The sequence below is a fragment of the Vulpes vulpes genome, chromosome 16 (genome assembly GCF_048418805.1).
Source record: "Vulpes vulpes isolate BD-2025 chromosome 16, VulVul3, whole genome shotgun sequence".
In the NCBI taxonomy this organism is placed as follows: domain Eukaryota; kingdom Metazoa; phylum Chordata; class Mammalia; order Carnivora; family Canidae; genus Vulpes; species Vulpes vulpes.
The window spans coordinates 62925140-62953084 of record NC_132795.1 but is presented as its reverse complement, the minus strand read 5'-3'; the positions used below and the strand labels follow the sequence as shown (position 1 = coordinate 62953084).

The following is a 27945-nucleotide window of genomic DNA, read 5'->3' as shown; positions in this document are numbered from 1 at the left end:
ACAATATGGAGAGTTTGGACAGTCCAGGTCCTCACTGAGAGTGAATATCCCAGCACAGTAGCCCTTGGGTTATCTGCACAAAATGCCAGTATGATCACCTTTCTAAGCCATGCCTAGCTAGCAACTTTCCCAGTTCAAAGAAGAAAATGAGACCTGCCAGTCATTTCTCCCTCCATAGAATAACAAGCAGAATTGAAAGAAATTGGCATGGCTAGGGGCAGTACAACATTGCATCTCAGTCATTGATCACCATAGTAACCACCATGGTGTGACAAGCATTCTCTTCCATCAGTCTAATTTTACATATGGAAAGAGTGAGGCACAGGATGTTTAAAACAGCTTCCCCAGTGCATTCCAACTGCATGCTTATCCCCACACACTTGCTGTCACAGTCAAGTTAAAGAATGGCTCCTACCACATCATATCAGTAAATTAAATGCCACTGAGTTCCCATAGCATTTTCCACTTCATTCTGCATTTAGAGAGAAAAAACACGCTGTTGACAGTACAAGTAATGGATTGTTCACTGCAGTAATTGCCCATTTCAGCAGACCCCAACCCAGGCAGTTGAAAGGCATTTCATCAATGTTCTCATCTTGAGCCAAAGTCAGGCAGTTTGACAAAGGCTTAATTGCATTGGCCATAGCATCCAATATGATTTGTTCTGCTTGATTAATGTAACTCCTTTTTCCAAGGGCAGAGCTCTCCCTATAAAACACCAGTGTCCACACATCCTCATATCAGTGTTTAGCAGGGGCAAGAGCCTTGTACAGTCATTTATTCATCTGCAGAAAAACCCACATCAAAATAAAAACCAAACCAAAAAAAAAAAAAAAACTGAAAGAGAGGTAGATACTCTGATAGGCTCTAGAAATGTAGAGAAGAACCACATAAACCCCAATTCTATACCCCCTTAAAGAGGACAAGAAAATAAATTCTTGCAATAGAGTTTGAAAAGCACTGTAGTGGAGGTATCCAGAGGGTATTATGGAAGCATGGAGGAGACATATGTAACTCAGACTGGGGAGGAAAATGAGAGAGCAGAAAGTTTTCAAGAGGTGGTGATCCTGTCTTGATTTTTAAAATGCAAATAGGAACTATCTGAGCAGACAAAGCACAAAGAGAGTTCTAGCAGAGGGACCGGCAAGGACAAAGACATGGCAATGAGAAATACCAGAGTTTCTATTTTAGGTAACTCTATTTATTTTGATGTGACTGAAACAAAAGACATGGCAAGAGAAGACCAGGATGTTGGTGACAATTTCTCTGCAGAGGCCAAATTTAATTTTAGGTCTTAAAGCTGGGTAGAATTTAGATGAGCCGGGCATGAGGTGAGGGTGGAAGCATGGGGAAACCTCTAAGGCTAGTGCACTTGAAAACTGAGATGAAGTCAGGGTGGAAAGACAAAGAAAGGAGAGGATGAGTACCTCTGGCAAAGCTGAGAGGTAAGCAGGGGAAGATCATGGAGGTTCTTTTAGACCATGTCATGCAATTTTGGTTTTTATCCTAAGGGCATTGGGGCACATTAGAGGGTTTTAACTAATAGATATAATTTGATTTTTGTATCTAAAGGATAAATCTAGGCTTCTGCTTATGACCAACCTAAAGTAATGAGGAGATTTATCATCCCACCAGAAACAATTTACAAGAACAAGAGTTTGCAAGGAAACTGTGCAAAGCCAGGGGAACTAGGAGAAAAAGGATCAGTGCTGTCAGTGCCCAGCATTCACAAAGTGCTGGAAATAGTGCCTGTTCCACCAGCCAGATGGAGAAACAGTTCATATGACATTGAGTAGTCTATACAAGGGCCTTGACCCAGCAGCCCCTAGGCTAACTACTGCTCTAGTCCCACCACCTAGTCTTAAAAGCAAACTCAGAAAGATCAGACTGTTTCCAGTTCATTTAACTGTGTTGCAGAAAGAGCTCAAGAGTACTTCTAGGACTGCAAAAAATATCCAGCTCTCAATAACATAAAAATAACAATGTCTGATAGCAATAAAAAAATTCCTATGCACAGGAAGGAAAATATGACCTACAATGATGAAATAAATCAGCCAATCAGAACTGACCCATATGTTAGAATTAGCAGATAAATATAAAAACAGATATTATAATTGCATCTATTATTGTGTGCTTATATATTATAATGGCTCAGAAAATTAAGTAGAAACATGAAAGATATTTTAAAGACCTAAATCAAATTTTTAGAAATAAAAACTACAGTGTGTGAGATCAAGAATACAGTGGGTAGAATTAATGGCAGGTTAGACATTGCCAAAGGAAATATTAGTGAACTTGAAGTTAATAGCAATAGGAATTATGAAAAATAAAACACAAACATAAAAGAGAACTTTTAAAAATGAGCATCAGTGAGCAGTGACAACTTCAAGTGGCCCAATATATGTGTAATTGGAGTCTCCAAAGTAGACAAATGAAAAGTGAGACAAAAATTATTTGAGAAATAATAGACCAAATTGTCCTGAATTTGATGAAAACTAAAATTCACAGATCAAAGACAGCTGGTGAGCCCCAAGCACAAGAAACATGGGGAGAACTACATCAAAGCAAATTATAATCAAATTGTTCAAAATCTGTGATAAAATCTTAAAAAGCAACAAGGGAAAAAATGATACATAAATTAGGAAAAAACAAAGATGACTATATATTTCTTGTTGGGAACACTTAAGTGAGAAAATAGTGAAGCAACTGAAAGAAGTACTGAAAAAGATAAATCGGGATCCCTGGGTGGCACAGCAGTTTGGCGCCTGTCTTTGGCCCAGGGCGCGATCCTGGAGACCCGGGATCGAATCCCACATCGGGTTCCCAGTGCATGGAGCCTGCTTCTCCCTCTGCCTGTGTCTCTGCCTCTCTCTCTCTCTGTGTGACTATCATAAATAAAAATTTTAAAAAAATGAAAAAGATAAATCTGTCAAGTTAGCATTCTACATCCAGCAAAAGTTTCTTCCAAAATGAAAGCAAAATAATTATTCACACCTAGTAAAGCTAAAATATTTCATTACCAATAGACCCACAATATGAAAAATGTTAAACACAATTCTTAAGGAAGGTGGAAAATGATATCAGATGGAAATGTGGATCTATAAAAGCAAGTGAAGGACTTAAGAAATATTAACTGCATATATCAATCTATAAGTTTTTTTCTGATTATTTAAATATCTTTAAACTATAACAAACTGTTTAAACAAGAATAAAAACAATGCAGTTTGAAATTTAAAACACACATACCCCAATATTCACAGCAGCAAGATCCACAAGAGCCAAATTATGGAAAAAGCCCAGATGTCCAACAATGGATGAATAGATGAATGGTTAAAGGATATCTATATCTATATCTCTATATCACAAAATATTACTCAGCCATCAAAAAGAATGAAATGTTGCCATTTGCAGTGACATGGATGGCACCAGAGGGTATTATGCTGAGCAAAATAAGTAAGTCAGAGAAAGACAAATACCATGTGATTTTACTCATGTGGAATTTAAGAAGCAAAACAGATGAATATAGGAAATAAAATAAGATGAAATTTGAGAGGGAGGCAAAAGGCAGAAGAAATGCTGAACTCTAGTAAACAAATGAGGGTTATTGGAGGGGATGTGGGTGGGGGGAAGGGGTGACTGGGTAGTGGGCATTAAGGAGGGCACTGGGTGTAATGAGCACTGGGTGTTATATGCAACTGATGAATCACTAAATTCTACCCCGGTAACTAATAATGCAGTTATATGTTAAACTGAATTTAAATAAATAATTTAAAAACACATGTAAAAGTAAAATGTATAATGGTAAATGTATAGAGGTTGGGAGTGAAGGAACATACTATTATACTATACTATTAGATATTATTCTACTATTATTAGTATGTTCTTATACTATGTGTGAAGAGTCATGGAGTCGCTTGTAGGTGGACTGTGGTAAATTAAAGACATAAGCAAGCACTAAATATCAAAACAGAGTTACAGCAAATAAATTAACAGAAGAGGTAAAATGGAATCACAAAAACTTCCAATTAATCCAAAAGAAAGGATAAAAAGAAAGGAAAGGAAACAAATAATTCATGGATAAAATAGCAAACATGTAGTAAAATGTAGGTTTAAACCTTTTCATAAAAATAAATATAAATGCTCTAAACTTTAAAAAGAATGCAGATTGTCAGGTATTACCTTAAAAAAAAAAAAGACAAAACCAAGCTATATGCTGTGAACAGGAACCATTTTAATACTTTAAATATAAAAACATGAATAAGTAAAAGAGTAAGAAAATCAAGATATGCAGTTGATTCTCATTATTCACAGTAGCTATGCTATATAAATTTTCCACAGACACATTAGTGAATACTAAACTATTTCTGCTAAGTGAAATACGTGCATGTGTGTATGTATCTCACAGAGATTATAATCTTAAATACTAAAAATAAGTCATTCTGGGAGATTCTATTTATTTTACAAAAGAGAAAATAAGGTTCAGAAGTGACTGCCAGACACCACCCCACTAACAGGTTACCAGCAAGATTCAAGCCTATCCATTGAGTCCCAGAGCTGGAGCGTCTTGCACTGCACTTCCCTGCCCCTTCCATCTCTGTCTCTGGACATCTCTGTATGAGCTAAAACCAGAGGGCAGAGCATCATCTTGTTGCACCTCATCTGGGAAAATGTTTCAGTGACTTCAGTTTTTTGCTAGTATATGCATATCTGTAAATGACTACAAAAGCACCATAGGTATTTTTTAAGATTTTATTTATGTATTCATGAGAGACACAGAGAGAGAGGCAGCGACATAGGCAGAGGGAGAAGAAGCAGGCTCCATGCAAGGAGTCCAATGTGAGACTCGATCCCAGGAATCCAGGATCATGCCCTGAGCCAAAGACAAATGCTCAACCACTGAGCCACCCAGGTGTCCCACACCATAGGTATTGATTTGAGGTTACAAATCAATTTTAGCTAATAGATGAATTTGCACATACAGAATCTATGGATAATGAGGATCAAATGTATGATGCTAATACTACTAAAAAGAAATCTGAAATGTTATAGTAATATCAGAGTAGAATTTAGAACAAAGAATATTTTTACTAAAAGAAAAGGCAATTTCATAATGATGAAGGGGTCAGTACGTGAAGAAGACTAAATATTTATACCCAAATAACAGAACTTCAAGATATATAAGCAATTACTGGTAGAGCTGCAAGGAGAAATAAATAGACTAATTCACAATTACAGTCAGAGATTTAAATACTTCTCTTGATAATTGGCAGAAGAAGTAGACAGAATATTGGTAAGAATATAAAACATTTTAGCAACCTGTAACTATTTTGACTTAATTGACATTTATGAAGCGCTACACCAAGAGCAAAATACACATTCTTTTCGAGTGAACAACATTTTCCAAGATAGACTACATTTTGGGCCATAGTATTTCAATCTCAATAAATTTAAAGGGATTCAAGTATCATAAATCACATTCCCTAACTACAATACCGATGAATTAGAAATTAGTAACAGAAAGTTACCCCCAAATACCCCCAAATAAATGGCACATACACTTAAAAGTAACCCATGGATGAAAGAAGAAATCAAAAATGATATTAGGAAGCATTTTTAACTTAATGAAAATGAAGATACAGTATATCAAAATGTGCGGGATGCCTCTTAAGCAGTACTTAAGTGGAAACTTACAGCATTCAAAACCTGTTAGGAACAAAACAGATATCAAATCAATCACCTCAGTTTTACTTTAAGAAATTAGAATTAAAAGAGCAAAGGAATCATAAAAGAAGCAGAAAAAATTCAGTGCAGAAATAAATGAAATAGAAGACAGAAAAACAATAGAGAAAATCAATGAAACAAAAATCTAGTTCATTGAAAAAAGATCAGTAATAAATCAATAAACATCTAGCCAGAGGGATAAAGAATAAGAGAGAATACACAAATCATCAATACTAAGAATAATAGATTTTACAGAATAATTAGGGATTATTATTTTACTTCAGATTTTACAGAATAATAAAGGATTATTAAAAAGATTATGCCAGTAGGGGCACCTGGGTGGCTCAGTCGGTTAAGCCTTCTGTTCAGGTCATGATCTCAGGGTCTTAGGATAGAGCCCCACACTGGGCTCCCTGCTCAGCAGGGAGTCTGCTGCTCTCTCTCCCTCTGCCCCTCCTCCACCCCTGCTCACGCTCTCTGTCTCAAATAAATAAATAAAATCCTTAAAAATTTTTTATGCCAATGAACTCAACAAATTACACAAAACAGATAAATTTCTTAAAAACAGAAATTGATAAACTTTAGAAACAATAATCTGAATAGGCCTATGTCTATTAAATTAAATTAGTTAAAGAAATTGAATTAGTTAAAAACTTTCCACAAAGAGATCTCAAAGCCTAAGTGACTTCATCATTAGATTATACCTAATGGTTAAGGAAAAAAAAATACAATTCTATAGAAACTCTTCCAGAAAATTGAAAAGAAGGGAGAATATTTCCTAACTTTCTGTAAGGCCAGCTTTACCCTCATACCCAAACCAGACAAAGACATTGAAAGAAAATTTTTAAAAAGACCAATATAACTCATAAACATAGATGTAAAAACTCTAAAAAATTTAGCAATCGATTATAGCAATAAATAAAAAGGATAATATATGATGACTAAGTAGAGTTTCTCCTAGAAATTCAAGGTTTGATTTACATTTACCAATCAACATAACTTACTATATGTAGAAATCAAAGATACATCATTTGCAAATATCCTCTCCCATTCTGTAGGTTGTCTTTTAGTTTTGTTGACTGTTTCTTTTGCTGTGCGAAAGCTTCTTGATGAAGTCCCAATAGTTCATTTTTCATTTTTGTTTCTCTTGCCTTCATGGATGTATCTTGCAAGAAGTTAGTGTGGCCAAGTTCAAAAGGGTGTTGCCTGTGTTCTCCTCCAGGATTTTGATGGATTCTTGTCTCACATTTAGATCTTTCATCCATTTTGAGTTTATCTTTGTGTATGGTGTAAGAGAATGGTCCAGTTTCATTCTTTTGCACGTGGCTGTCCAATTTTCCCAGCACCATTTATTGAAGAAACTGACTTTTTTCCAGGGGATAGTCTTTCCTCCTTTGTTGAATATTAGTTGACCATACATTTCAGGGTCCACTTCTGGGTTCTCTATTCTGTTCCATTGATCTATGTGTCTGTTTTTGTGCCAGTACCACACTGTCTTGATGACCACAGCTTTGTAGTACAACCTGAAATCTGGCATTGTGATGCCCCAGCTATGGTTTTCTTTTTTAAAATTCCCCTGGCTATTCGGGGTCTTTTCTGATTCCACACAAATCTCAAGATAATTTGTTCCAACTCTCTGAAGAAAATCCATGGTATTTTGATGGGGAGTGCATTAAATGTGTAAATTGCCCTAGGTAACATTGACATTTTCACAATATTAATTCTTCCAATCCATGAGCAGGGAATATTTTTCCCTCTCTTTGGGTCTTCCTCAATTTCTTTCAGAGGTATTCTGTAGTTTTTAGGGTATAGATCCTTTACCACTTTGGTTAGGTTTATTCCTGGGTATCTTAAAAAAAAACAGTCAACAAAACTAAAAGACAACCTACAGAATGGGAGAGGATATTTGCAAATGACCTATCAGATAAAGGGCTAGTTTCCAAGATCTATAAAGAACTTATTAAACTCAACACCAAAGAAACAAACAATCCAATCATGAAATGGGCAAAAGACATGAACAGAAATCTCACAGAGGAAGACACAGACATGGCCAACACGCACATGAGAAAATGCTCCGCATCACTTGCCATCAGGGAAATACAAATCAAAACCACAATGAGATACCACCTCACACCAGTGAGAATGGGGAAAATTAACAAGGCAGGAAACCACAAATGTTGGAGAGGATGTGGAGAAAGGGAACCCTCCTGCACTGTTGGTGGGAATGTGAACTGGTGCAGCCACTGGAAAACTGTGTGGAGGTTCCTCAAAGAGTTAAAAATAGATCTCCCCTACGACCCAGCAATTGCACTGCTGGGGATTTACCCCAAAGATACAGATGCAATGAAACGCTGGGACACCTGCACCCCGATGTTTCTAGCAGCAATGTCCACAATAGCCAAACTGTGGAAGGAGCCTCGATGTCCATCGAAAGATGAATGGATAAAGAAGCTGTGGTCTATGTATACAACGGAATATTACTCAGCCATTAGAAACGACAAATACCCACCATTTGCTTCGACATGGATGGAACTGGAGGGTATTATGCTGAGTGTAATAAGTCAATCAGAGAAGGACAAACATTATATGGTCTCATTCATTTGGGGAATATAAAAAATAGTGAAAGGGAATAAAGGGGAAAGGAGAGAAAATGAGTGGGAAATATCAGGGAGGGAGACAGAACGTGAGAGACTCCTAACTCTGGGAAACGAACTAGGCGGGGGTGGCAGGGTAGGTGGCTGGGGGGTGGGGGTGACTGGGTGACGGGCACTGAGGGGGGCACTTGATGGGATGTGCACTGGGTGTTATGCTATATGTTGGCAAATTGAACACCAATAAAAAAATAATTAAATAAAAGAAATCAAAGAATAAAAATAATATGACCAGTTCAACAGATATGGAAAAAATTTTTTTTACAAAATCCAACACACATTCCTGTTTAAAAACTGTCAGAAAATGAGAAAATAGAAGTGAGCTGCTCGACCTGATAAAGGGCATCCATGAAAATCACAGCTAACCTCAGACTTAATGGTGAGAGATAGAAAGCTTTTCCCCTGAGGTCAGGATTAAACAGGAATATCCACTCTTGCCAATTCTATTTAATATTGTACTGTAAATTCTATCCAGAGCAGTTAGTCAAGAAGAAGATATAAAAATCATGCAGATTGGAAAGGAGGGAGGAAAATTATATCTATTTGCAGATAACATGGTCTCGAATATAGAAAACCCTGGGCAATCAACACTCACACAGAACTTTCTGTATAGCTAATAAACGAATTCAGCAAGGTTGCAGAATACAAGATTAATATACAAAAATCAGGTATATTTTTACATACTAGTGGTGAATAATTGGAAATTGATGTTTTAAAAGATAATAACAATTTTAAGAACATGAAAAATAAATTAGTTAGGGACACATCTGATAAAAGAAGAATAGTTGTCTGCTGAAAACTACCAAATATTGCTAAGAGAAATTGAATATGACTGAAAAAGTTGAGAAAAAAAAAACACTTTATCTATGAGTGAGAAGATTTACTATTGTTAAGGGATTTATTATCCAAAATTTTGACCTACAGATTCAATGGAATACCAATCACAAATGCCCTCAACATCTTTTTTAAGATTTTATGTATTTGAGAGAGGGGGAGAGCACAGAGGGAGAGGGAGAGAGAGAGAAGCAGACTCCCTGCAGAGCAGGGAGCCTGGTGTGGGGCTCTATATCCCAGGACCCTGAGATCATGACCTGAGCTGAAGGCAGATGCTTAACCACCTGAGCCATTCAGACGCCCCTCCCCAGTCTACTTTTTTGTAGAAATTAGTAACCTGTTTCTCAAATTCATATAGGCATTCAAAGAACCTAGAATAGCCAAACGACCTTGAAAGGAACAACAAAGTTGGAAGGCTAACACTGATTTCAGGACATAAGGCTACAGTAATCAAGTCAGTGTGGTATTGGTGTAAAGTTAAGCAACTAGATCAGTGGATACTTTTTTCTGAAAACGGAAAAGTGTCCATTAAATTCACTAACAGGTGGAGTCATAATTGATCTTGTTCAGGTAATATTTGATGGAAAAAAGTGACAAACTATATTTCAGTAGACTGAGAAGTGAATGAAGAACTCCCTGATAGTATGGGACAGTGAGTTCATGTGGAAATCCCCCATTCCCTCTTTTAAACACAAAGAGATTTGTTTGTTTTTAAATTTTTAAAAAGTCAATTCTATGGATCAAAACAAAATGGGACACACAATAGCTAATGGGGTTGAAGCATTGGCTTACTGGAATTAAAAGCAGGCAGTGTTGGCTGACTTTCAACTCCTGCAGGAGAAAACGGACAAGAAGTCCCTGGTGAGTATCAGGGGACCAGAGCCAAGGGCAATGGTTTGAACAGCTGCAGTCCCCCCATGCTTGGGGAATTGTGAGTACTGAGCTGCTCCTATGGGAGAGGATAGAGAGGGCCACCTGGGCATGGAGCTGAGTTTGGCTCTGGCCTGAGGACCAGAGTTCAATACCATCCTGTTATACCTGGTTCTGAGAGAAGGTCCCAGGGGACCATGCAGAAGTAGTGACCAAAGATACAAGAGCAATAGGATAGTCATACTGAAGAGGAGCTTGCACACTGAAAACTCAAAGCACAAGGGGAACACTAATGCATAAAAGCCAATAAACTGAAGAAATGGGAGAGAAGTAAGAGAGGGGGCAGCCCCGGTTGCCCAGCAGTTTAGCACCGCCTTCAGCCCAGGGTGTGATCCTGGATTCCCAGGATGGAGTCCCACATCGGGCTCCCTACATGGAGCCTGCTTCTCCCTCTGCCTGTGTCTCTGCCTCTCTCTCTCTCTCTCTGTGGCTCTCATGAATACATAAATAAAATATTTTTTTAAAAAGAGAAATCTGAAAAAGGCTTTGATATCAGTATATTTAAGATCCTCTAAGGGTGCCTGGCAGGCTCAGTCATTAGAGCATCCCACTCTTAATCCTGGAGCCATGGGTTCAAGCCCCATATTGGGTGTGAGTCTAGCTAAAAGTACAAATAAATAAAAATAAATAATTCTCTAAAAGGGAAAAAAAGAATAACACCTACATTTCCCCCCCCCCCTAAAAAAAGAAAAAACAGTGTGTTATGAAAGGGAAAAATTGGATGGATAGCTATGAATCAGAAACTGGTGAATATGAAAACCAACTTGAAATTTTGGAAAGGGAAAAATATATCTATTTAAATACAAATCTCTATAGGTAACATAAACTATAGCACAGACATAGTTGTAGATGGAAATTAGTAACACTAGAAAGCTGCACAAGGGAATGTATCTGGAACACAGAGCAGAGATGACAACTGTCATGAGGGCAAATACAGATCATGCAAAGAATTGAATGAAAAGTAAGAAAGAACAAATATAGGCACTATTTCAAGAATACTAGGTAAAAGGAAAATGGGAAAAAGAGGTACTGGCCAGAAAAAAAGACTGTTTTTAAAATGGGAGCTATAAACTTGCTTAGTAAATTGCAAGAGGAAAGTTAATAGAGAAATTTAATACAGGTGAGAAGGTGATGAGCTAGGGGAAAGGATCAAGATGAGCATGATGGGGCAGACCTGTGGGGACCCTGTATCCTTGAGACCGGAGGGCAGGGTGGGTCTAGATGAGTTGAGAGAGAGGCTGGCCTGGCCTGAAGTTTGGGGAGTTGCCAATGTTCATTTCATCCATGAAGTGGGAAGTGATAAACTTGAGGATAAGAAAAGGATAATGTTGATGTAAGGTTGGTCATTCATTGGTTCAACTACCCTTTATAAAGCACCTGTGGGATGACGGAGCAGTGAACTGACTGAGGTCCAGGGGGGTCAGGCACTCCAGAGTTGCTGAGCTGTGCCAAAGGTTTACGGAGGAGAAGCAGAGGGGAACGGTATGGAACAGGAACATTTCCTCAGACTGCTGCCTCTGTCACACAGGGGCTTTGGCATTGCTAAGTAGCAGGGTGACTGGAGGGAAGTGGTCTAGGTCAGTCCAAGGTCGGATGGCACAGGGTGGGTGAACCTGAGGATGAATCCTCCTGGGGCTCCGGGGAACCCCATATTGTTCTACCAGCCAGTGTGATGAGTCATGTCCCTCCTTCTCATGGAAGAGTTTTATCTTCTGCAGTGGTTCAATTCTGTAAAATCTGAAAATTCTCTTTTTTCAAAGACTTGTTCATTCATTCAAGAAATTGATCAAGCATCTGCTGCATGCTGGGCCCCGGGGCAGCTGTTTGGGGGTAGATTGCTGAACTGCACAGCAAGTGGAGCTCCCTCGTGGGCTCACCTCGAGGTCGGGGGAGGCAGGCTAGGAGCAGCCACACGCTATGAAGGGGGACTCACAGTGTGGAGAGCAGATGGTGCCGTGGGAGGAAAGGGGAGATGACGCGGGCCAGGAGTGGCTGGGCTTGCAGAGCGGCAGCCTGCACTGTTGGGTGGGTGGGCAAGGACAGGCTCTCCGGGAGCACAGAGTCTGCAGTGACCGTGACCAAAGTGGACAAAGGGACACGTGGCCCTCTGAGGAAGTGTATTCTGTTCAACAGTCTCTGAGGTGAGAGCGAGCCTGTGTTGGCAGAACAGTGAGGAGGCTGGAGTGGTTGAGGGAGGAACAAGGGAGAGAAGGGGGAGGATGTCAAAGGGATTGCCTGGCGGGCAGGCTGAGAACTCTCTGGAACACTGTCTCCTCTTCTGTACTGGGTTTGGCAGGGCCATGTGGCAGGCATGTGGAAGCCAGCCAGAGGTGGAGGGGAGCAGTGTGGGACTCCGCGGGAGAATGTGGAGCAGCCCCTGCAGGCTCTTGGGCCCAAGTGATTGTTGCTCTTGCCTGGTCCAGCTGCCGCACCCCATGCCAGGGCCAGGGGGCTGGGGTGAAGGAGAGTTCAGATAGCTGGGGAGAGGCAGACAAATGGCCCTGGGAGCATTGTCCAAGTCACGGGTTCCCTTGGGCTGATGGAGTGACCCCAGTGGCTTCATTGATCTGCATCGTTGCCTAAAACCTGGTCTTTTGAAATGTGAGGCCACATTGAGTGAGGATTCAAACCCGCCCCAAACTCTGAATACTTTTAAAACCATAAATCAGCCCTTATACATCGCACCTCCTAGAAACCGAGGACGCGGCCAGAGTCCCTGAGTCCCAGGGAGGCCAGGATCACGTAATTAGATCTCCCCAGCTCTTCCCACGCAGCGCTGTCAGAATCTGAGGCCGGGCCATGTGGGGAGGGGCTCTCGTTTGCCAGCCAAGTTACTTCACACGCCAGGGAAACGCTGTTAGGATTTATGAGTAGACTATGTATTCAAGGCATATTTGGAGGCTGAGAATATTGTTTTGTTTTCTCACATGTGGTTTCTTCATGTTGCTGAAGCTACAAATGCCATGAGTTCTGGTGGTAGGAAATAAGGGCAGTGTAAAGTGTAATTCTTCTCTGGATGACCGTGCAAAAACGATCTAATCTGAGTTGTGCAATGTGGCATGGGCCACGTGGCATGCAGTGGTGTGGGCTGCCATGACCCATGTCTCCCTTTAGGTCCCCAGCAATGTGACCCCCAGTCACATTGCTCTGGTGTGGCTCACTCTGAGCCCCTGTAAGTTTCTTCTGTTATGATTTAGGAGACAGTTTTTCAAAATTACTGACACAAGCTGCAGCAGGATTAATTTTAATGTGGTGCTGGGTTTGGAAGGAACTTTATGTTTTCAAATGGTAGATTTTTACAAACGGTAGGCCTTTAGACCCTACTACCCTTAGGAGGCATTTTTGCTGGCAAGTAGGAGGCAGATACATCATTGTGACATTCCTGTTCCATAAACCCAGACACTGACTTTGGTGTGCGAGCAAGGCAACAGCCACAGGCAGATAGCAGTGAGCATGGTGACGGCCCAAAGCTGCAGCACCTTCCTCCTGTGACTGTCACCCACAAGAGCTGCTGCAGGCATGCAGGCCTAGCTCAGCCAGCTCAAATGCTGAGTGTGGACCAAGGGCCAGTTACAGTTCTGGGGTCAAGAGCAACCAGAATCCAGCTGTTGGCAGTGGTCACCTTGCATGCAGTGGTGTCTAATAGTTCTAGGGGGTGTCCTGGGGCTTCTTTAGGATTCTGTCATGGGCTTTAATTTATGAACATTTTCATCAGGGCGATGTAAAAGAACTTGTGTGTCTGCTCATCAAAGCAAAGAAAACCAGTTAGAAGGTTTCATGGGAACTGGGGACATGTCCACACTGGCAACAACCTTGGAGAAGAGGTTTCTGCTCCTCCCCAGGACAGGCTGTTTGTGCTGCAGCAGGGCTTCGGGGAGACAGGATGTGTTCCCCCAGGCACCAGGCCCCATCTCTGTCCCCAAGGTGCAGGGTGGGTGCAGAGGGACCAAGGACAGAGGCTGAGAGCCCAGGAGGATGCATCCAGGGTGGAGTCCGCGATGATGGCACAGCCATGACAAACTAACCTTGCAACCCCACTCTCTCTCCAACCCTGTGCTCCAGCTGCCCACTCCTCAGCCCAGGCCCAAGACCGGCCAACAGCCACCGTGTCGCCCCTGCGCACCCAGAACTCCCCCTCACGCCTGCCCGCTGCCAGCCTCAGACCCCACTCGATGGTGTCCCCGCAGCACCTGCACCAGCCCCCCGTGCAGACGATTCTTGGGGCCCAGTGCCCCCGAGCAGCCATCCCACTTACATCCGCAGCATCAGCCGTCACGCCTCCCAATGTCAGTGCAGCCAACCTCAACGGGGAGGCCGGAGGGGGGCCTGGCAGTGGCCTGTCATCGTCCAGCCCCACCAACACCGGATGCAAACCAGATGAGAAAAAAAATGAAAAGGTAAGTGGCACATCCTGGGTGAGCCCTGGCCATGGCCCAGTTGGTTATTGTAAGTCTTTAGCACCAGACACTAGTGACATTTTGTAAAAATAAGGCACCAGGTTCCTGCCCCCCAATGCATCAGGCCTATGACAGAGACCGAGGCCAAACCAGCAAAGCAGCTGTCCTTGCAGTGGAATTCAGGCAGGACTCTGGTTCTGGTGGGGCTGCCGGAGCTTTTATGCAAATCAGAAAAAGAGTATTGCTTCTGCAGGATGCTTTAGTTCTATCTGTTGGAAAAATCACTGTAATATACTCATTTTGTTAGAACAAGATACTTATTGCAGGTACCAGGATATTATAATAGTAAATATACAAATCTACTTATGTATACTATGAACAGGATCCCTTCCCTTCAATGTGTCACCCTTGTGCAGCCTGTGACTTGTTCAGCCACACGGGACAGACCTGTTTCCTGTGGAGAAACGAGAGGGATGCTGGTCTGATAGCTGGTGTAGACAGCATTTTCTGCTCGTCTTTTAACTGTGAAGGAAATTGGACTTATTTCAGAAAAGAAATCTGAGTACAATGAGCTTGCCTCTGTTGCTACCCAGCTAGAGACTAGATTAGCCAGGATTAGAGTCCAGATTTCTAAATCAGTGCTGCCCAAAAAAACTATAATTCAAGCTACATATCTAATTTAAAATCTTCTAGTAGCCACATTTATAATAATTTAAAATAATTTAAAAGATAAAATTAGGGGCACCTGGGTGGATCAGCCGGTTAAGCATCTGCCTTCAGCTCCAGTCGTGATCCCGGGGTCCTGGGATTGAGCTCCACACAGGCTCCCTGCTCAGTGGGGAGACTGCTTCTCCCTATGCCCCTTCCCCTCCTTCTGTGATCTCTCTCTCACTCTGTCTCATATAAATAAAATCTTTTTTAAAAAAAGAGACAAAATTAAAGGGTGAAATTTATTTTTTTTAAAGATTTTTATTTATTTATTCATGAGAAACACACACAGAGAGAGAGGCAGAGACACAGGCAGAGGGAGAAGCAGGCTCCATGCAGGGAGACTGACGTGGACTCGAACCCAGGTGTCCAGGATCAGGCCCTGGGCTGAAGGTGGCGCCAAACTGCTCAGCCACTCCGGCTGCCCTGAAATTCATTTTAATGCTATAATTTATTGAACCCAATATCTAAAAATATTATCATTTCAACATGTGATCTACATAAAAATGTTGCTGAATGTGTTTTACCATTTTTCACGTTCAGTCTTTGCAATCCAGGGGGCGTTCTCGAGTGCCCATGGTCCATGGCACTGCCCCTTGGTGTACTGGACGGTGCAGACCCACGTCTTCACCTGGGAACTACTCTCTTCACTGGCCTTGCTGCATGAACGCCCCACACGCATTCCCTCTTGGCTCTACCACCTTCTGTGCGACTTTTAAAACCTTTCTGTATAAAACCAGTCTTCTGACTAGAGCGTGCTAGCCAGGATTGGGTTGAGCCCCGCAACACAGGATGGTGTATTCACCCGTGCCCTGGGGAGAGTGCCCAGTGTTGACTGCCCCATCCACATGCCCACCAACTCACTTCCTATGCTTGGCAGGAGTCCAGGGACCTCTCAGAGCTGTGCACTCCGATTTCCTCAGGGTCCCAGGATTGGTGGTGCTCAGGCCTCATTACCTCCTGTCTCACCTCCTGGTCCTGAGGAATGTTACCCCCACGCTCAGGGGTGTGGAAGGAGCCTCAGGACAACTGTGGCTGCTGTGCCCTCAGCCAGCAGACCTCAAGTCCGCTTGAGACCAGCATGGTGCCCCAGCACAAAGTGAAATGGTTGCTCTGAGTCTTGTGTCCATGTCTGTTTGCAAACCCATTATCTTGGTCTGCTCCCTGTACGTTGCAGCCTGGTTGGGACATGTGGCCAGGTCTCATTGGGAGGCAGACATGGGGGTGCAAGCCCACCCTCTCACTTGGACACCCTTCTGGGAAGACTGCATCATCCTTTAGGCCTTAAAAGGGGGCAAGACTTGGAAAGGAAAGGGCAATAATAATTTTGGAAACATTTCTAGCTCTTTACCAAAAAATTCCCGGTCTAGTTTGCAGAACAGATAGGGCGCTTCAGGAGGGCTCCTGACTAGCGTCACGTTTGTAGGACTCCACAGGGAGAGTGATATTGCCTACCGTCTTGCCCTCTAAAGTGTGTTGCTAAGGAAAACCAGCGCTGGGCCTTCTCTCCACATTCCCAGCCTGTTGGACACTTAGCAAACATTTTGTTTCCATTTCATGTTCATTCTGTGCTAACGGTTCTCCTACCTCAGCAAGGAAGAGTTGAGTCCAGGGGACACCCAGCAGGTCCCTCTTGATGAAAGGCACCATGGGAGGAAGCTCTGCTCCCAGAAGGAAAGCAGCTGATGTGTCCACTTAGCTCCAGCAGCGCAACGCATGCCCACCCCAGCCTCTACCAGCGATGCTCGGGGCTGGGCGCTCACTGCCCACACGTGGGGGCTGCCCATGTTGCACTCCCAGATAGCGAGTGAAATGGACTTTGTGGGATTGGGTGAGCATATGTTCATAGGTACAGCAGCAGTCGTATCAAACCCCAGCTGACAAATCCTGTGTATCATCCTTCTAAGTGTTATGTGTGGTTTTCATTTCTCACCTCTCAAACAAAGCAAAAGAAAAAAAAAAAAAAGCACTGGTCTGAAAAAAACACCTGTTACTGGTTTTCCCTTTTGTATTCCCAGTTGAATTTCTCCTACTTCATGGTAAAGTGCAAAACATCTACAGTTGCCATTTCTAGCACAAGAGCCAAGACAGTAGCTGCTTACAGGAAACTGTGTGGTGTGCTCACCTGCATGCACCCGGCTGGGGGCCTCGATGCCCTTATCCTACACCCCTTGTCCCCCGCCCAGTTCTCCAGGTTGTTTCTGTTAGTGAAGTTTCCTCTGAAAAAGGCGGAGCTCCGAGCCCTGCGGTCAGTCCTTGGAGACCCAAACCACAGTGCCTGTGTGTTTTTACAGTGCCGAGCTCTTCTGAAATTCAATCCAGGCCCTTCCAAGAGAGAGATCGTCAGGACTCCTGGCACCTGAGGTAGCAACAGGACTGATTCTCTCCTAGGAGCAGGGGAGATTTATTCCCATGTGTCCCTACACATGGGATAGGAAGAGTCCCCCAAACCTGGCTCGTCTGTGTGGGTTGCTGTGAGGTCCCCAGGAGGCTGGCACTCTGCTAGTGCTACCCTGGGAGATTGGGCCTCTCAGCCCTGCTGCACCCACACCTTGCACATAGGCCCTGCTTGGCCAACTTTGGGATTGAGGCCTCCAGAGAGACTCAAGTGCTGACAGGGTGGGGACCCTTTCCATAGATGGGTCCAGAGCTCCTCTCTGGGCCCAGGGCTTCTGCCAGTGTGTAGCCTCCAGCCTCTCTCCCAGTTGCCTTTCCTGCCCATCTTCCTGGTCATGTGGCTTCCTACAGGGCTTTCCCTGTGGCCCGGCTGCCAGCACACAGCAGCTCCATCCTCCTGGAGAACTGCCCATTTCTGCCAGCAGTGCCCAATCCAGAGGTGTACCCTTGTGCCTCGGCCCTGAAGCCTATAGTGACAAAGACTGGAGTGCTTCCTGGCACCAGTGCAAGGGCAGGGAGTTAAACAGAGGATGGGCCTTCGATGGGGGAGTTCTGATCCATGGATTCACTCAGAGCTCTGAACAGGATTAGGGGCCATTTGGAGTGACCAGGATCTGTTCTTGGGGACAGATCTGCTGCGGGTGGCCCTGCAGGGAAACGGATCCTCCTCCAAGAGGACCTGAGAAAGATGTATGTTGTACAGCTGCAAGATACTCCAGGCTAAGTGGATCTCTTCCATCCAGGGAAGAAGGTACAGCCAGTAGGCATCATTGGAGGTCTTCCAATCCAAGGATTTGAGTCTAATTTTTCTGATAAAGGGACTTGATACAACTCTTGGGGTCATCTTTTAGGGCCCACAGATCACAGAGTGGAATGAAAATCTTGGAAGAAATTTAAGTTGATCTGTAGTCTCTAAGTTAACCCTTTTGCACTTAAAAAAAATGAATTTTTGTGCTTGAAACAACCATCAAATACTACCTGTCATGTCCATCCATGACTTTCCTGTGTCTGAGGCCTCATGAACATTCAGGATGAGGTGATGCAGATCAGTACCCCTCGGGTCAACTCCACGGGAAAGTCATCAGAGAGAGAGCTCTTTGCCCCTTGGACAGAGGCCAGAGTCAGTGGCCAGCAGCAGTGACACACTGAGGAAGGAAGGAAAAGACCATGGCCCTCCGGAAGCCAGGAAGCTTCCCCAACTGTGCTCCTTCCCTCCTCTGAATTCTGAGCCGCTCACTGTCTTGCTTCTTCCTGCTCAGGTCCCTGTGTCCAGTTCGTGACAGCCCGTCTGATGGTGCCTTACTTCCTTTAATGCTGTCCTTGGTATCGGCGTAGCCTTTCCTGTGATCATGGCTATAGAAGGATCTTTCAAACCACGGGTTCGGAAGTGACCCTCTTATGAGTCACCAAACCAATTCAGGGGATTTGAACCAATATTTTTTAAAATAGAATGAAATGCACAGAATAAAATAGAATAGACTAGATCAGCATGATCACATATAGGAGGGGTCAGTATATTTGGGAGAAATGGTGGCAGTGGTTGTGCTGAGTCCTCGATACAAGACTCATTTCCATAAGCTCAGAGCCCTGATCAACAGACCCTGAAGAGTGCCTTGCTTCTATCTGGTGATATTTGTGGACTAAAGAGAGTTGGGAAAACTGTTGTCAGTGAGTTCTCATTCCCATGACTTATGAGAAATTCTTTACTTTATAGGCCAAAAGAAAGTTAACTTTTTGTATATGGATGAAATAGTTTCAGTTCCACAGAGTAATAGAATATTGGATCTGGAAGAACCTGTGAAGATCTTTTCATTAAACTCCTCTTTTTTGATGATGCTCCTGAGACTCAGAGATGTTGAGAGGTTTGCCAGGGGTCACACAGCATCAGCAGTGGGGCCAACCCAAGGACTCTGGCTTCCCAACCCCTTTGTTGGCACTGCTTGGCTCTGACGTGCTGACTTGTGGTGGCCTCTCCAGTCTACATGAGCCTGAGGCCTCAGGTGGTTTTGGCTTGTCCAGATGTCTTGCAGCGAGAGGTCAGGGATAACTGTGGCAGGAGGCCTTGGGTGTGCCCAGGAGAGGGGACTGTGACCGAGGCGGGGGGTCTGCCTTCTGGTTCCACACTGGGCCCCCTGCAGCCAGAGCCCAGGCAGTGAACCATTTGGTCGAATCCACATGGATGGCATGACCTTTGTTTGTAAGGCCTTGGGGAGCTGGTGGGAGGGGAGCGGCACTCCTCACAAAATGGTCAAGAACAGCAACAGCCAGGCCTGGCCTATAGCAGGGACAGCATGGGAAGCATGTTTGCAGATGAACTTTGAACTTGTTATCATCTACATTCCACCCATTGAAGAGCATAACAGGCATACACTACATAGGGTTACCATGATATTTTCATGTAAAACCCAGGCCTGTGCAATATAAAGAAATCTTGAGGGTGAACTCTTTAGAATAGCCAGGAAGTTTTTTCTGAATTGAAAAGTCACTGGTTTATGAATCATTTTCTTTCCAGTTGGGCTCTCTGCAGTAAGCAAGCTTTTACGTGTGCTGTTTCTAGATGGCAGACTGGAAGGGGCTACTGTGAGCTCTGTGATCAACATCTCACTCAGCTGCTGCAGTGTGTTTCCAATTTTGAGACTGGCAGACACCGTCCTGTGGTCATACACCAGCTATATGAGCCCCATCACCCAAACCAGTGCTGCGGAGGTGTCCTGCTGTGTCCATGACATTAATCAGAAGTAGGGATGGGCTGGGGCTGGCCTCACTAGGTCTGAATTCCAGGGTAGGCCCAGGGTGCACACCGGTCACTCGGGGCGAGAAGCTGCCCTGGCTTGCCCAGGCCCAAACATGTGGAGACCCTCGGTGCAGTGCTGTGTCTCAGTGTGGCTGCCGCAGAAGAGGGTGCCTCATGCCACAGACCCATGGGGCACACCTGCATGGGTTCTGGGAACCCTGTCTGCCCCACAGATAAGTTGCTTGGGAGTCTGGAGGTCAGTTGGTCACTGTGGGCTGACGAAGCCCACTTCTTTCTGGGAAACACCCGTGCTGGGCAGCTCTAATCACCCTTGGCACTGGCGTTGGCTCTCTGGTTGGGCAGCGGGTCCCTTTTGGACTGCCCTGGGCCACCAGGAGCCCCAACGACTTCAGACCTCCTCCTCTACATCCCTGTGCTTGGGCTGCCTTCTGTGGGATGAGAAAAGCTGGCATTTAGCTTATGAGTAATTTCTAGGCTGAAAATGAACCCATCCTTAAAGCACGACCAAATCCCAGCTGTCAAAACAAAGCCATTCTGAAGTTTTGTAGGCAACTTATTTTTGGAAGGGAACAGGCTGCTGGAGTGTCACTTTCCTGATGACAAGGGAAGAACCACTTCCTCATGCCTGTCAGAACTCAGACCCACAGGCAGGACAGGACGGTGACCCCACCCCATCTGTGCGGAGCTTGGAGGCAGCTTGAGACCTTCTTCAGGGTTTGGCTTTCTCCCAGGAAGGCACCGCTGGGCCAGGCCATCCCCCCAGCTCTCCCATAAAAACCCCAGATTTTGTTCTGAGGTCAGATTCAATCCAATGCACTTCCAGGTGTCAGCTTGGTAGGGTGCTGGGGACCCTTCCGGGCAGAGATGTGGATGCGGAGGTCCAGGTAGTCAGGGGGCCTGCCCCAGACCATGCAGCTTGTCATCACTGGGAATAAGCCAGACCCCTTGATGCCACTCCCTCTCCTCTGCCGGGAGAAGTTGGCTGGCTTCTCCTGTTGGGAGCCCAGGGGCTCCTGCCACCGAGCATTCAAGGCATGGCCCAGATGAAAGACGGTGCTGATTGATTTATGAGCAAACAGGGTGACCCTGGGGTGCAGCTGCCAAGTGTAAGTCAGGGCCCTTCTATTTATTGACCGACCCTGTGACACCTTCCTGTGCCTGTGTCTCCTCATCTGTAAAATGAGGATGATTGTACCTGTCACTCTGAGTTTTGGGGAAGAGTAAATTAGTTAATCTCATAAATGCTCAGCTTAGTATTTGGGACAAAAATACTAGCAATCATTATTAATAATGTGATGTTAATTGAAGGCCAGATTCTGTAAGAATTGTGGGATAGATACAGAGAGAAAATTTCTATCCCTGAGTCTTCTCATTAAAGATTAAAAGGGCAGTTGGTTTTGCAGTTTTAGAAAAATGGAGAGATGTAGGCTCCTCAAAAATGAACCTGAATTGACTGGTGGAATCTGTTAAGGAAATGGTATTTTTTCATCTCCTCTGCCACTGGAGGTTCCATTTTCTGGTTTCTTTTTCTTTTTCTACTGAGAAACATAAAGTGGATCTTTAAGGTGTCAGTTTCATACCTATTTAGCTGAAGCGATGGATGGAGCTCAAGAAAACTATTTTAGTCAGAAATTACATTTCAATCACAAAGCATTTAACCAAAATTCATTTTTAAAATAGTAGTAAACTAGCCATAGAAAAGAATTTGTGATTACTGGTAATAGCCATGAGGGTTCTGTGTTCCTCCTCATAGGACAGAGCCTACTGTAACTCATCCAGATCTCTCTTTTTTTTTTAAGATTTTATTTATTCATGAGAGACAGAGAGAGAGAGACAGAGAGACAGGCAGAGGGAGAGGCAGGCTCCATGCAGGGAGTCTGATGCGGGACTCGATCTCGGGTCCCCAGGATCACGCCCTGGGCTGTAAGGCGGCGCTAAACCGCTGAGCCACCGGGCTGCCCTCATCCCAATCTTTAGGGGATTTTACACTCTAGTGACACATGACCAGCCCTTCTAGACAACCAAGAGATGCCTGTGACAGCAAGGTTGGTGATGTGGATTGTCAGTGTACAAATGGCCAAGAGGCATGGGGCACACTTGATTCCCACAGCAAGTTTGGATTCTGTTCTGCAAAATTCTACCACTCTTACTACCTTCTTTCTTATGACGTATCTCCACCTTGCTCATAAAGACAAGGTACTTTTTTCTAGTCTTCCCTACCCAGGGAAAAACTCAGCTGATGGAATCAGTTAAAAAGAAACACATACATGCACCCCATAAACCACACCAGAAGGCGATGTCTGCAGATGGGACCCAACAGGCTGCCCTTTCCAAAAGGCAGACAATGTCAGCTTGATGGAGCATCTCTAATGTTCTAAAAAACTTGTGAGTGCTTTTCCATTTTGTCACATAACTGAAGGCATAATGAGAAGGAACAGAGTGCTGGTGTCATCGTATTGTTTGCTGCGGTTTTATTTTGCTTTGTTGGTGCTCACCACCCAGGCAGTAGTGGCAGAGGCGAGGGCACCGTGCCAACTCACTGAGGTAAGACAACTTTATACCATCTTTTCCCTCCAGGGTGAAGTCACTCTTGGGGCAGGCTTGATTTTTGTTGACCTGATATTTTACAGTCTTCATAATTCTAGGCTTAGTAAATTCATGTCTTAGTAAATTACAGGACACATTTGCATATAGCATGAGAATGAAGTCCATTAATCTTTTTAGAGGATTCACACTCCTTCTGTTCATCTCAAGTAGAACTAACGGGTCAGTTTAATAAAAACAAAACAGTATTGCTTTCCAATGTCTTTGTAAGACCCGACCAGATTACTGATTTTCACCAACTACCTTCTGACTCTTGGTTTTCTCCTCACTTTGCATCACCTTGGACAAATCACTTAAGACTTCAGTTTGTTTTATATTAAAATAGGGATAATATCTTCTGCTATTAAAAATTAATTATTGTTTGTACCAGTCAGAACTCTCCAGAGGAACAGAACCAGTACAAAAAATAGATATAAATACTTGTTTTAGGAATTGGCTCCCATGATGAGTGGGGAGGCTGGCAAGTCTCCCAGTGACAGAGGCCAGCAGGCAGAAAACCCAGGCAAGAGTTGTTGCTCTAGTCTTGAAGCAGAGATTTTTCTTCCCCAGGAAACCTCAGATTGCTCTTAAGTTCTTCAACTGACTACATGAGGCCCATCCACGTATCTGGGCACATACTCTAAGCAATCTCCTTTATTTAAAGTCAGCTCCTCGTAGAAGTTTATCATGTCTACTGTATGCTTTCCCAGCAATATCTAGACTAGAGCTTCACTAAACACTGGGCACTACAGCCAACCAACTTGACACATAGAACTAATCATTACAATCTACCCTTTGTCACCATGGCACCCATCCCTGTAACCATACTTAGTTTCCAAATAAAGATAGCAGTGAAGTCATGCTTCTGCCTAATATGATACAACTATCATGTATACAACTGAAAGTGCACTAACCCTTTCCCCAGAAGAGGATTAAAGTCCCTAGGCGATGCTCACTCTTCTCCTCAATATACCATAACTTAAATACCATGATGTAAAGTTAAAAATATTCAAATACTATAATATGAAGTCAGTACAACTTATGTTACATGATAAGGGATTAAGAGAGGGAAGAAAAAGAGATTATACACATACAAACATATTCGTAATAAAATCAATTATAATCCTGGTTTCTGTAACTGGTCATAGCTGCTATTTATAACTATCTTCTTCCACTACCCACTCCATATTGTCTTTGCCTTCAAAGGAAGGCAAAGGAACTTGTGGTTCTTTCCTCAGGAAGTTGTGGTTCTTTCCTTGGTAGGGTAACCCCATTACCCATTCCTGAAGGGTCTGGGCTGCTAGCAGTACTGACTCAATTGACTTGTCGTAGCTTTCCATTGACCTTAACCACAGGACATAATAGAACTAGGAGATGCCCTAAGGTATGTGTTCCAGACTCTTCCTCACCTCCATTGTGGGGTACAGCCCAGTTTCCCCTAAACTAAACTCAACTTCTGACTGCAACAGTTGTAGTTAGGATCAGTCACTCCAGCCAGCAAACTAACTTCTTTCTTTGCCTGTATTCAGTCACGAGGAGTCCAAAATGGTCAGGTGGTAGTCTTAACTTCCAGTTCAATGGAATTATTGTTGTGTCTCCTGGTGGAAGCATTCCTACCTTTGAAACTAAGATCTGTAAGCCAGCAGAGCATAAAGTCATGAGGACAGAAATAAAAAATTTTGCTAGTGAGTCTCTAGGTGCAGTGGTACATGGTGCCATTCCCATTTCCACATCTTGATTCCTGGGCACGTGAATCTTGGCTATGAGGGAAACTGCACCCATAAATTGGGTGCTGATTTGGAGCATATACAGCCTCCTGAAGAACCTTGCCCCCAACCCTGCAAGATGTTGCCACCCAGCTGGTATTGTAACTGGATCTTCAAAAGACCATGCTGTCAGGCCAGCTGCTTTAGGGTAATAAGAAACACAGTAAGATTGTGAATTCCATGAGCATGGGCCCATTGCCATACTTCTTTTGCTGTGAAGTGAGTTCCTTGATCAGAAGCAATGCTGTGTGGAATACTACACTAATGGATAAGGCATCCTGTAATCCACAAACAGTAGTTTTGGCAGAAGCATTGCATGCAGGGAAGGCAAATCCATATTCAGAATAAGTGTCTGTTTCAGTGGGAACAAAATGCTGCCCATTCCATGATGGAAGCAGGCCAGTGTCATCAATCTGCCACCAGATAGCCAGCTGATCACCCCTGAGAATGGTGCCCTATCGGGAGCTCAGTGTTGGTCTCTACTGCTGGCAGAATGGGCACTTCTATAACCGAGCTGTCCTTGGTGAGTGGAAGTCCCTGATACTAAGCTATACATGACCTCTGTCCTGTAACAATAGCCACTTGGCAGGACTGGCTGGGGAAAAGGGATGACTGGTATTCGCAGAATGGATCATTAAAATCCTCCCCTGCTGAGGGCAGCCTTTAATGAGCATTCATATAGGACACAAATTCATTTCACACTTGTGCCCATTCATTGAGGTCTATCCATTTACCACTTTCCCAGACCTCCTTGACACCTCCTTGCACAGCAGCCTGGACGTCTTGCAGAGCCTTCTTTATCCTGAGCCCCACTCAAAACTAGCAGCTCTGTCAGGACACTCAGTAAATGGGCTGGAGTAGCACATCCAAATGGGAAATACATTACCTATAAATCCAAAGAGGCACACTAGGTGTTGTGTGTCTTTTTTTGTTGTGGGAAGGGCCAAAAGCAACAACTTTTCCTTAACCATAGAATGGATTTCTCAACGTGCTCTGCACCACTGGGCCCCTAGAAATTTCACTGAAGTAAAAGGCCACTGAATTTATTTATTTATTTATTTTTCTGTTGGCTATCTTCTTTGGAAAAATATCTGTGTCTTCTCTCCATTTATTAACTGGATTATTTGTTTTTTTTGAGTAATGGGTTTTTTTATATTTTTATATTTTATTTTTTTATTAATAATAAATTTATTTTTTATTGGCGTTCAATTTGCCAACATACAGAATAACACCCAGTGCTCATCTCGTCAAGTGCCCCCCCCAGTGCCCGTCACCCATTCACCCCCACCCCACCCCCCGCCCTCCTCCCCTTCCACCACCCCTAGTTTGTTTCCCAGAGTTAGGAGTCTTTATGTTCTGTCTCCCTTTCTGATATTTCCTACCCATTTCTTCTCCCTTCCCTTCTATTCCCTTTCACTATTATTTATATTCCCCAAATGAATGAGAACATACACTGTTTGTCCTTCTCCGATTGACTTATTTCACTCAGCATATCCTCTGACAGGCGTATGTCTTGCCAATAAGTCTAGTATCCAATAAGCCTAGTACTCGATAGTTCCAGTTAGCATAGTATCACCCATGTGATTGATCAGTGTGATGTCTTGTGGAAGGGAAAGTGGTCAAGGTCCCTGTGGACTAAATATGACATAGGGCTGGAGAGCTGATATCCCCCAGAAGTAGGACAGTGCAGGTGTATTGCCAGCCTTGCCAGCTGAAAGCAAATGTTCTGCTGGTCTTTATGAAGAAATATGGAGGGGGAAAAAGCATTTGCATGGTCAGTGGCTGCATACCAGGTACCAGGCAATGTCGTAATTTGCTCAAGCAAGGAGACCACTTGTGGTACAGCAGCTGCTAGTAAACACCTGGATAAACTTACAGAAATCCTCCAGCTGTCTTTAGCACCAGCCAAATAGGAGAGTTGACTGGGGACCTGGTGGCAATCACCACCCCCTACATCCTCTAGTCCTTGAAGATAGCATTAATCTCTGGAGTCTCTCCAGGAATGTGGTATTGTGTTAAGTTTACTATTTTCCTGGGTGGAGGCAGTTCTAGTAGCTTCCACTTGGCCTTTCCCACCACAATAGCCTTCACTCCACAGGTTAAGAAATGAACGTGAGAATGGATTCTGCCAACTGCTAATTGTGTGTATTCCTAGTATGCATTCCAGAGCTGAGGAAATAATCACAGGGTGGGTTTGAATACCCACAGGACCCACTGTGAGACAGACGAGCTAAAACTCCATCAGTTACCTGACCTCCATAAGCCCCCACTCTGACTAGGGGACATGGTGATATTTGAGTCTCCCAGAGCCAGTGGCAGTTCAGGTACAATGTCTAGAAGTTCCTGACAGGTCTGATATTTCCTTTTCCCCAATGCACAGTTAGCCTGGTAAAAAGGATCCTTTTTGGGAGAGCTGGGACAAAGATTCGCAGTATAAATTGTTAGCAACATAGTGGAGTCCTTCCTCAAGAGGACCCAGCTTGCCCTTCATCAAAGGGATTCTGGGTCTCTGAACCCTCAGTCTGAGAACTGATGTAGAAGTCATGAATGTAGTTAGAAATCTGTTCACTAGACTTAGAACTCTTCTGCTTATACTGATCAAATCAGGATTTAGTAGAACTGCCGTCTCCTCCTTTTCTAGGGATACGATGATCTACTATTGAGTTCCACTGATCTGACTACTGATTGGACTCTGCCATCCATCGTGGCAACCATGACTAGCTTATTTTTGGCAATTAAGTGCCTCCACTTGGCTTCTCCTGGCTCAGGATCCACGTCCTCCTGTTGCATTCAGGAGGATGCACCATGCATCTCCTTCTGCACCATGCTTCTCCCTGTAAGGTTTGGTCAGTGTGGAAGCATGACCACAGAATGCTTCAAGGATTCTGAAGCTGTCACAAATATGTTTCTCATGGTGGACATGAGAGACGTGTCATCCTGAGATGAGTGAGCAGGTCTTATGTGACAAATCCACTCAACATTCCCATCTCCCAAAACTTTTGCATATCTTTCTCTATAGTATATCAAGGCAGGTGGCATTTCAACCTCATTTACTATTTTCCATCTTTTGATCTGTGTTCAGCCAGCCAATCAGCCATTAGAGATCTTTCTTATCCCATGACCCAAACATTAAATCCAGAATGTCTGTTCATTGGCCCACATGAATAAATTCAGCTCCAATCTTGTTTCTTTCACCATTATCC

General features: G+C 43.8%; 1 protein-coding gene across 3 annotated transcripts in view; it reads left to right on the top strand.

Annotated features, from left to right (window-relative positions):
- Window positions 1–27945, top strand: part of SH3RF3 (SH3 domain containing ring finger 3) — a 357161-nt gene that overhangs the window by 284280 nt on the left and 44936 nt on the right. For all 3 annotated transcript variants that reach the window (XR_011997987.1, XM_072742558.1, XM_072742557.1), the window contains one exon: window positions 14199–14533. Coding sequence is in view for 2 of the 3 variants with exons in the window: in XM_072742558.1 (XP_072598659.1) it covers window positions 14199–14533 (335 nt within the window). In the remaining variant the exon portion in view is untranslated. The remainder of the gene's footprint in view (window positions 1–14198; window positions 14534–27945) is intronic.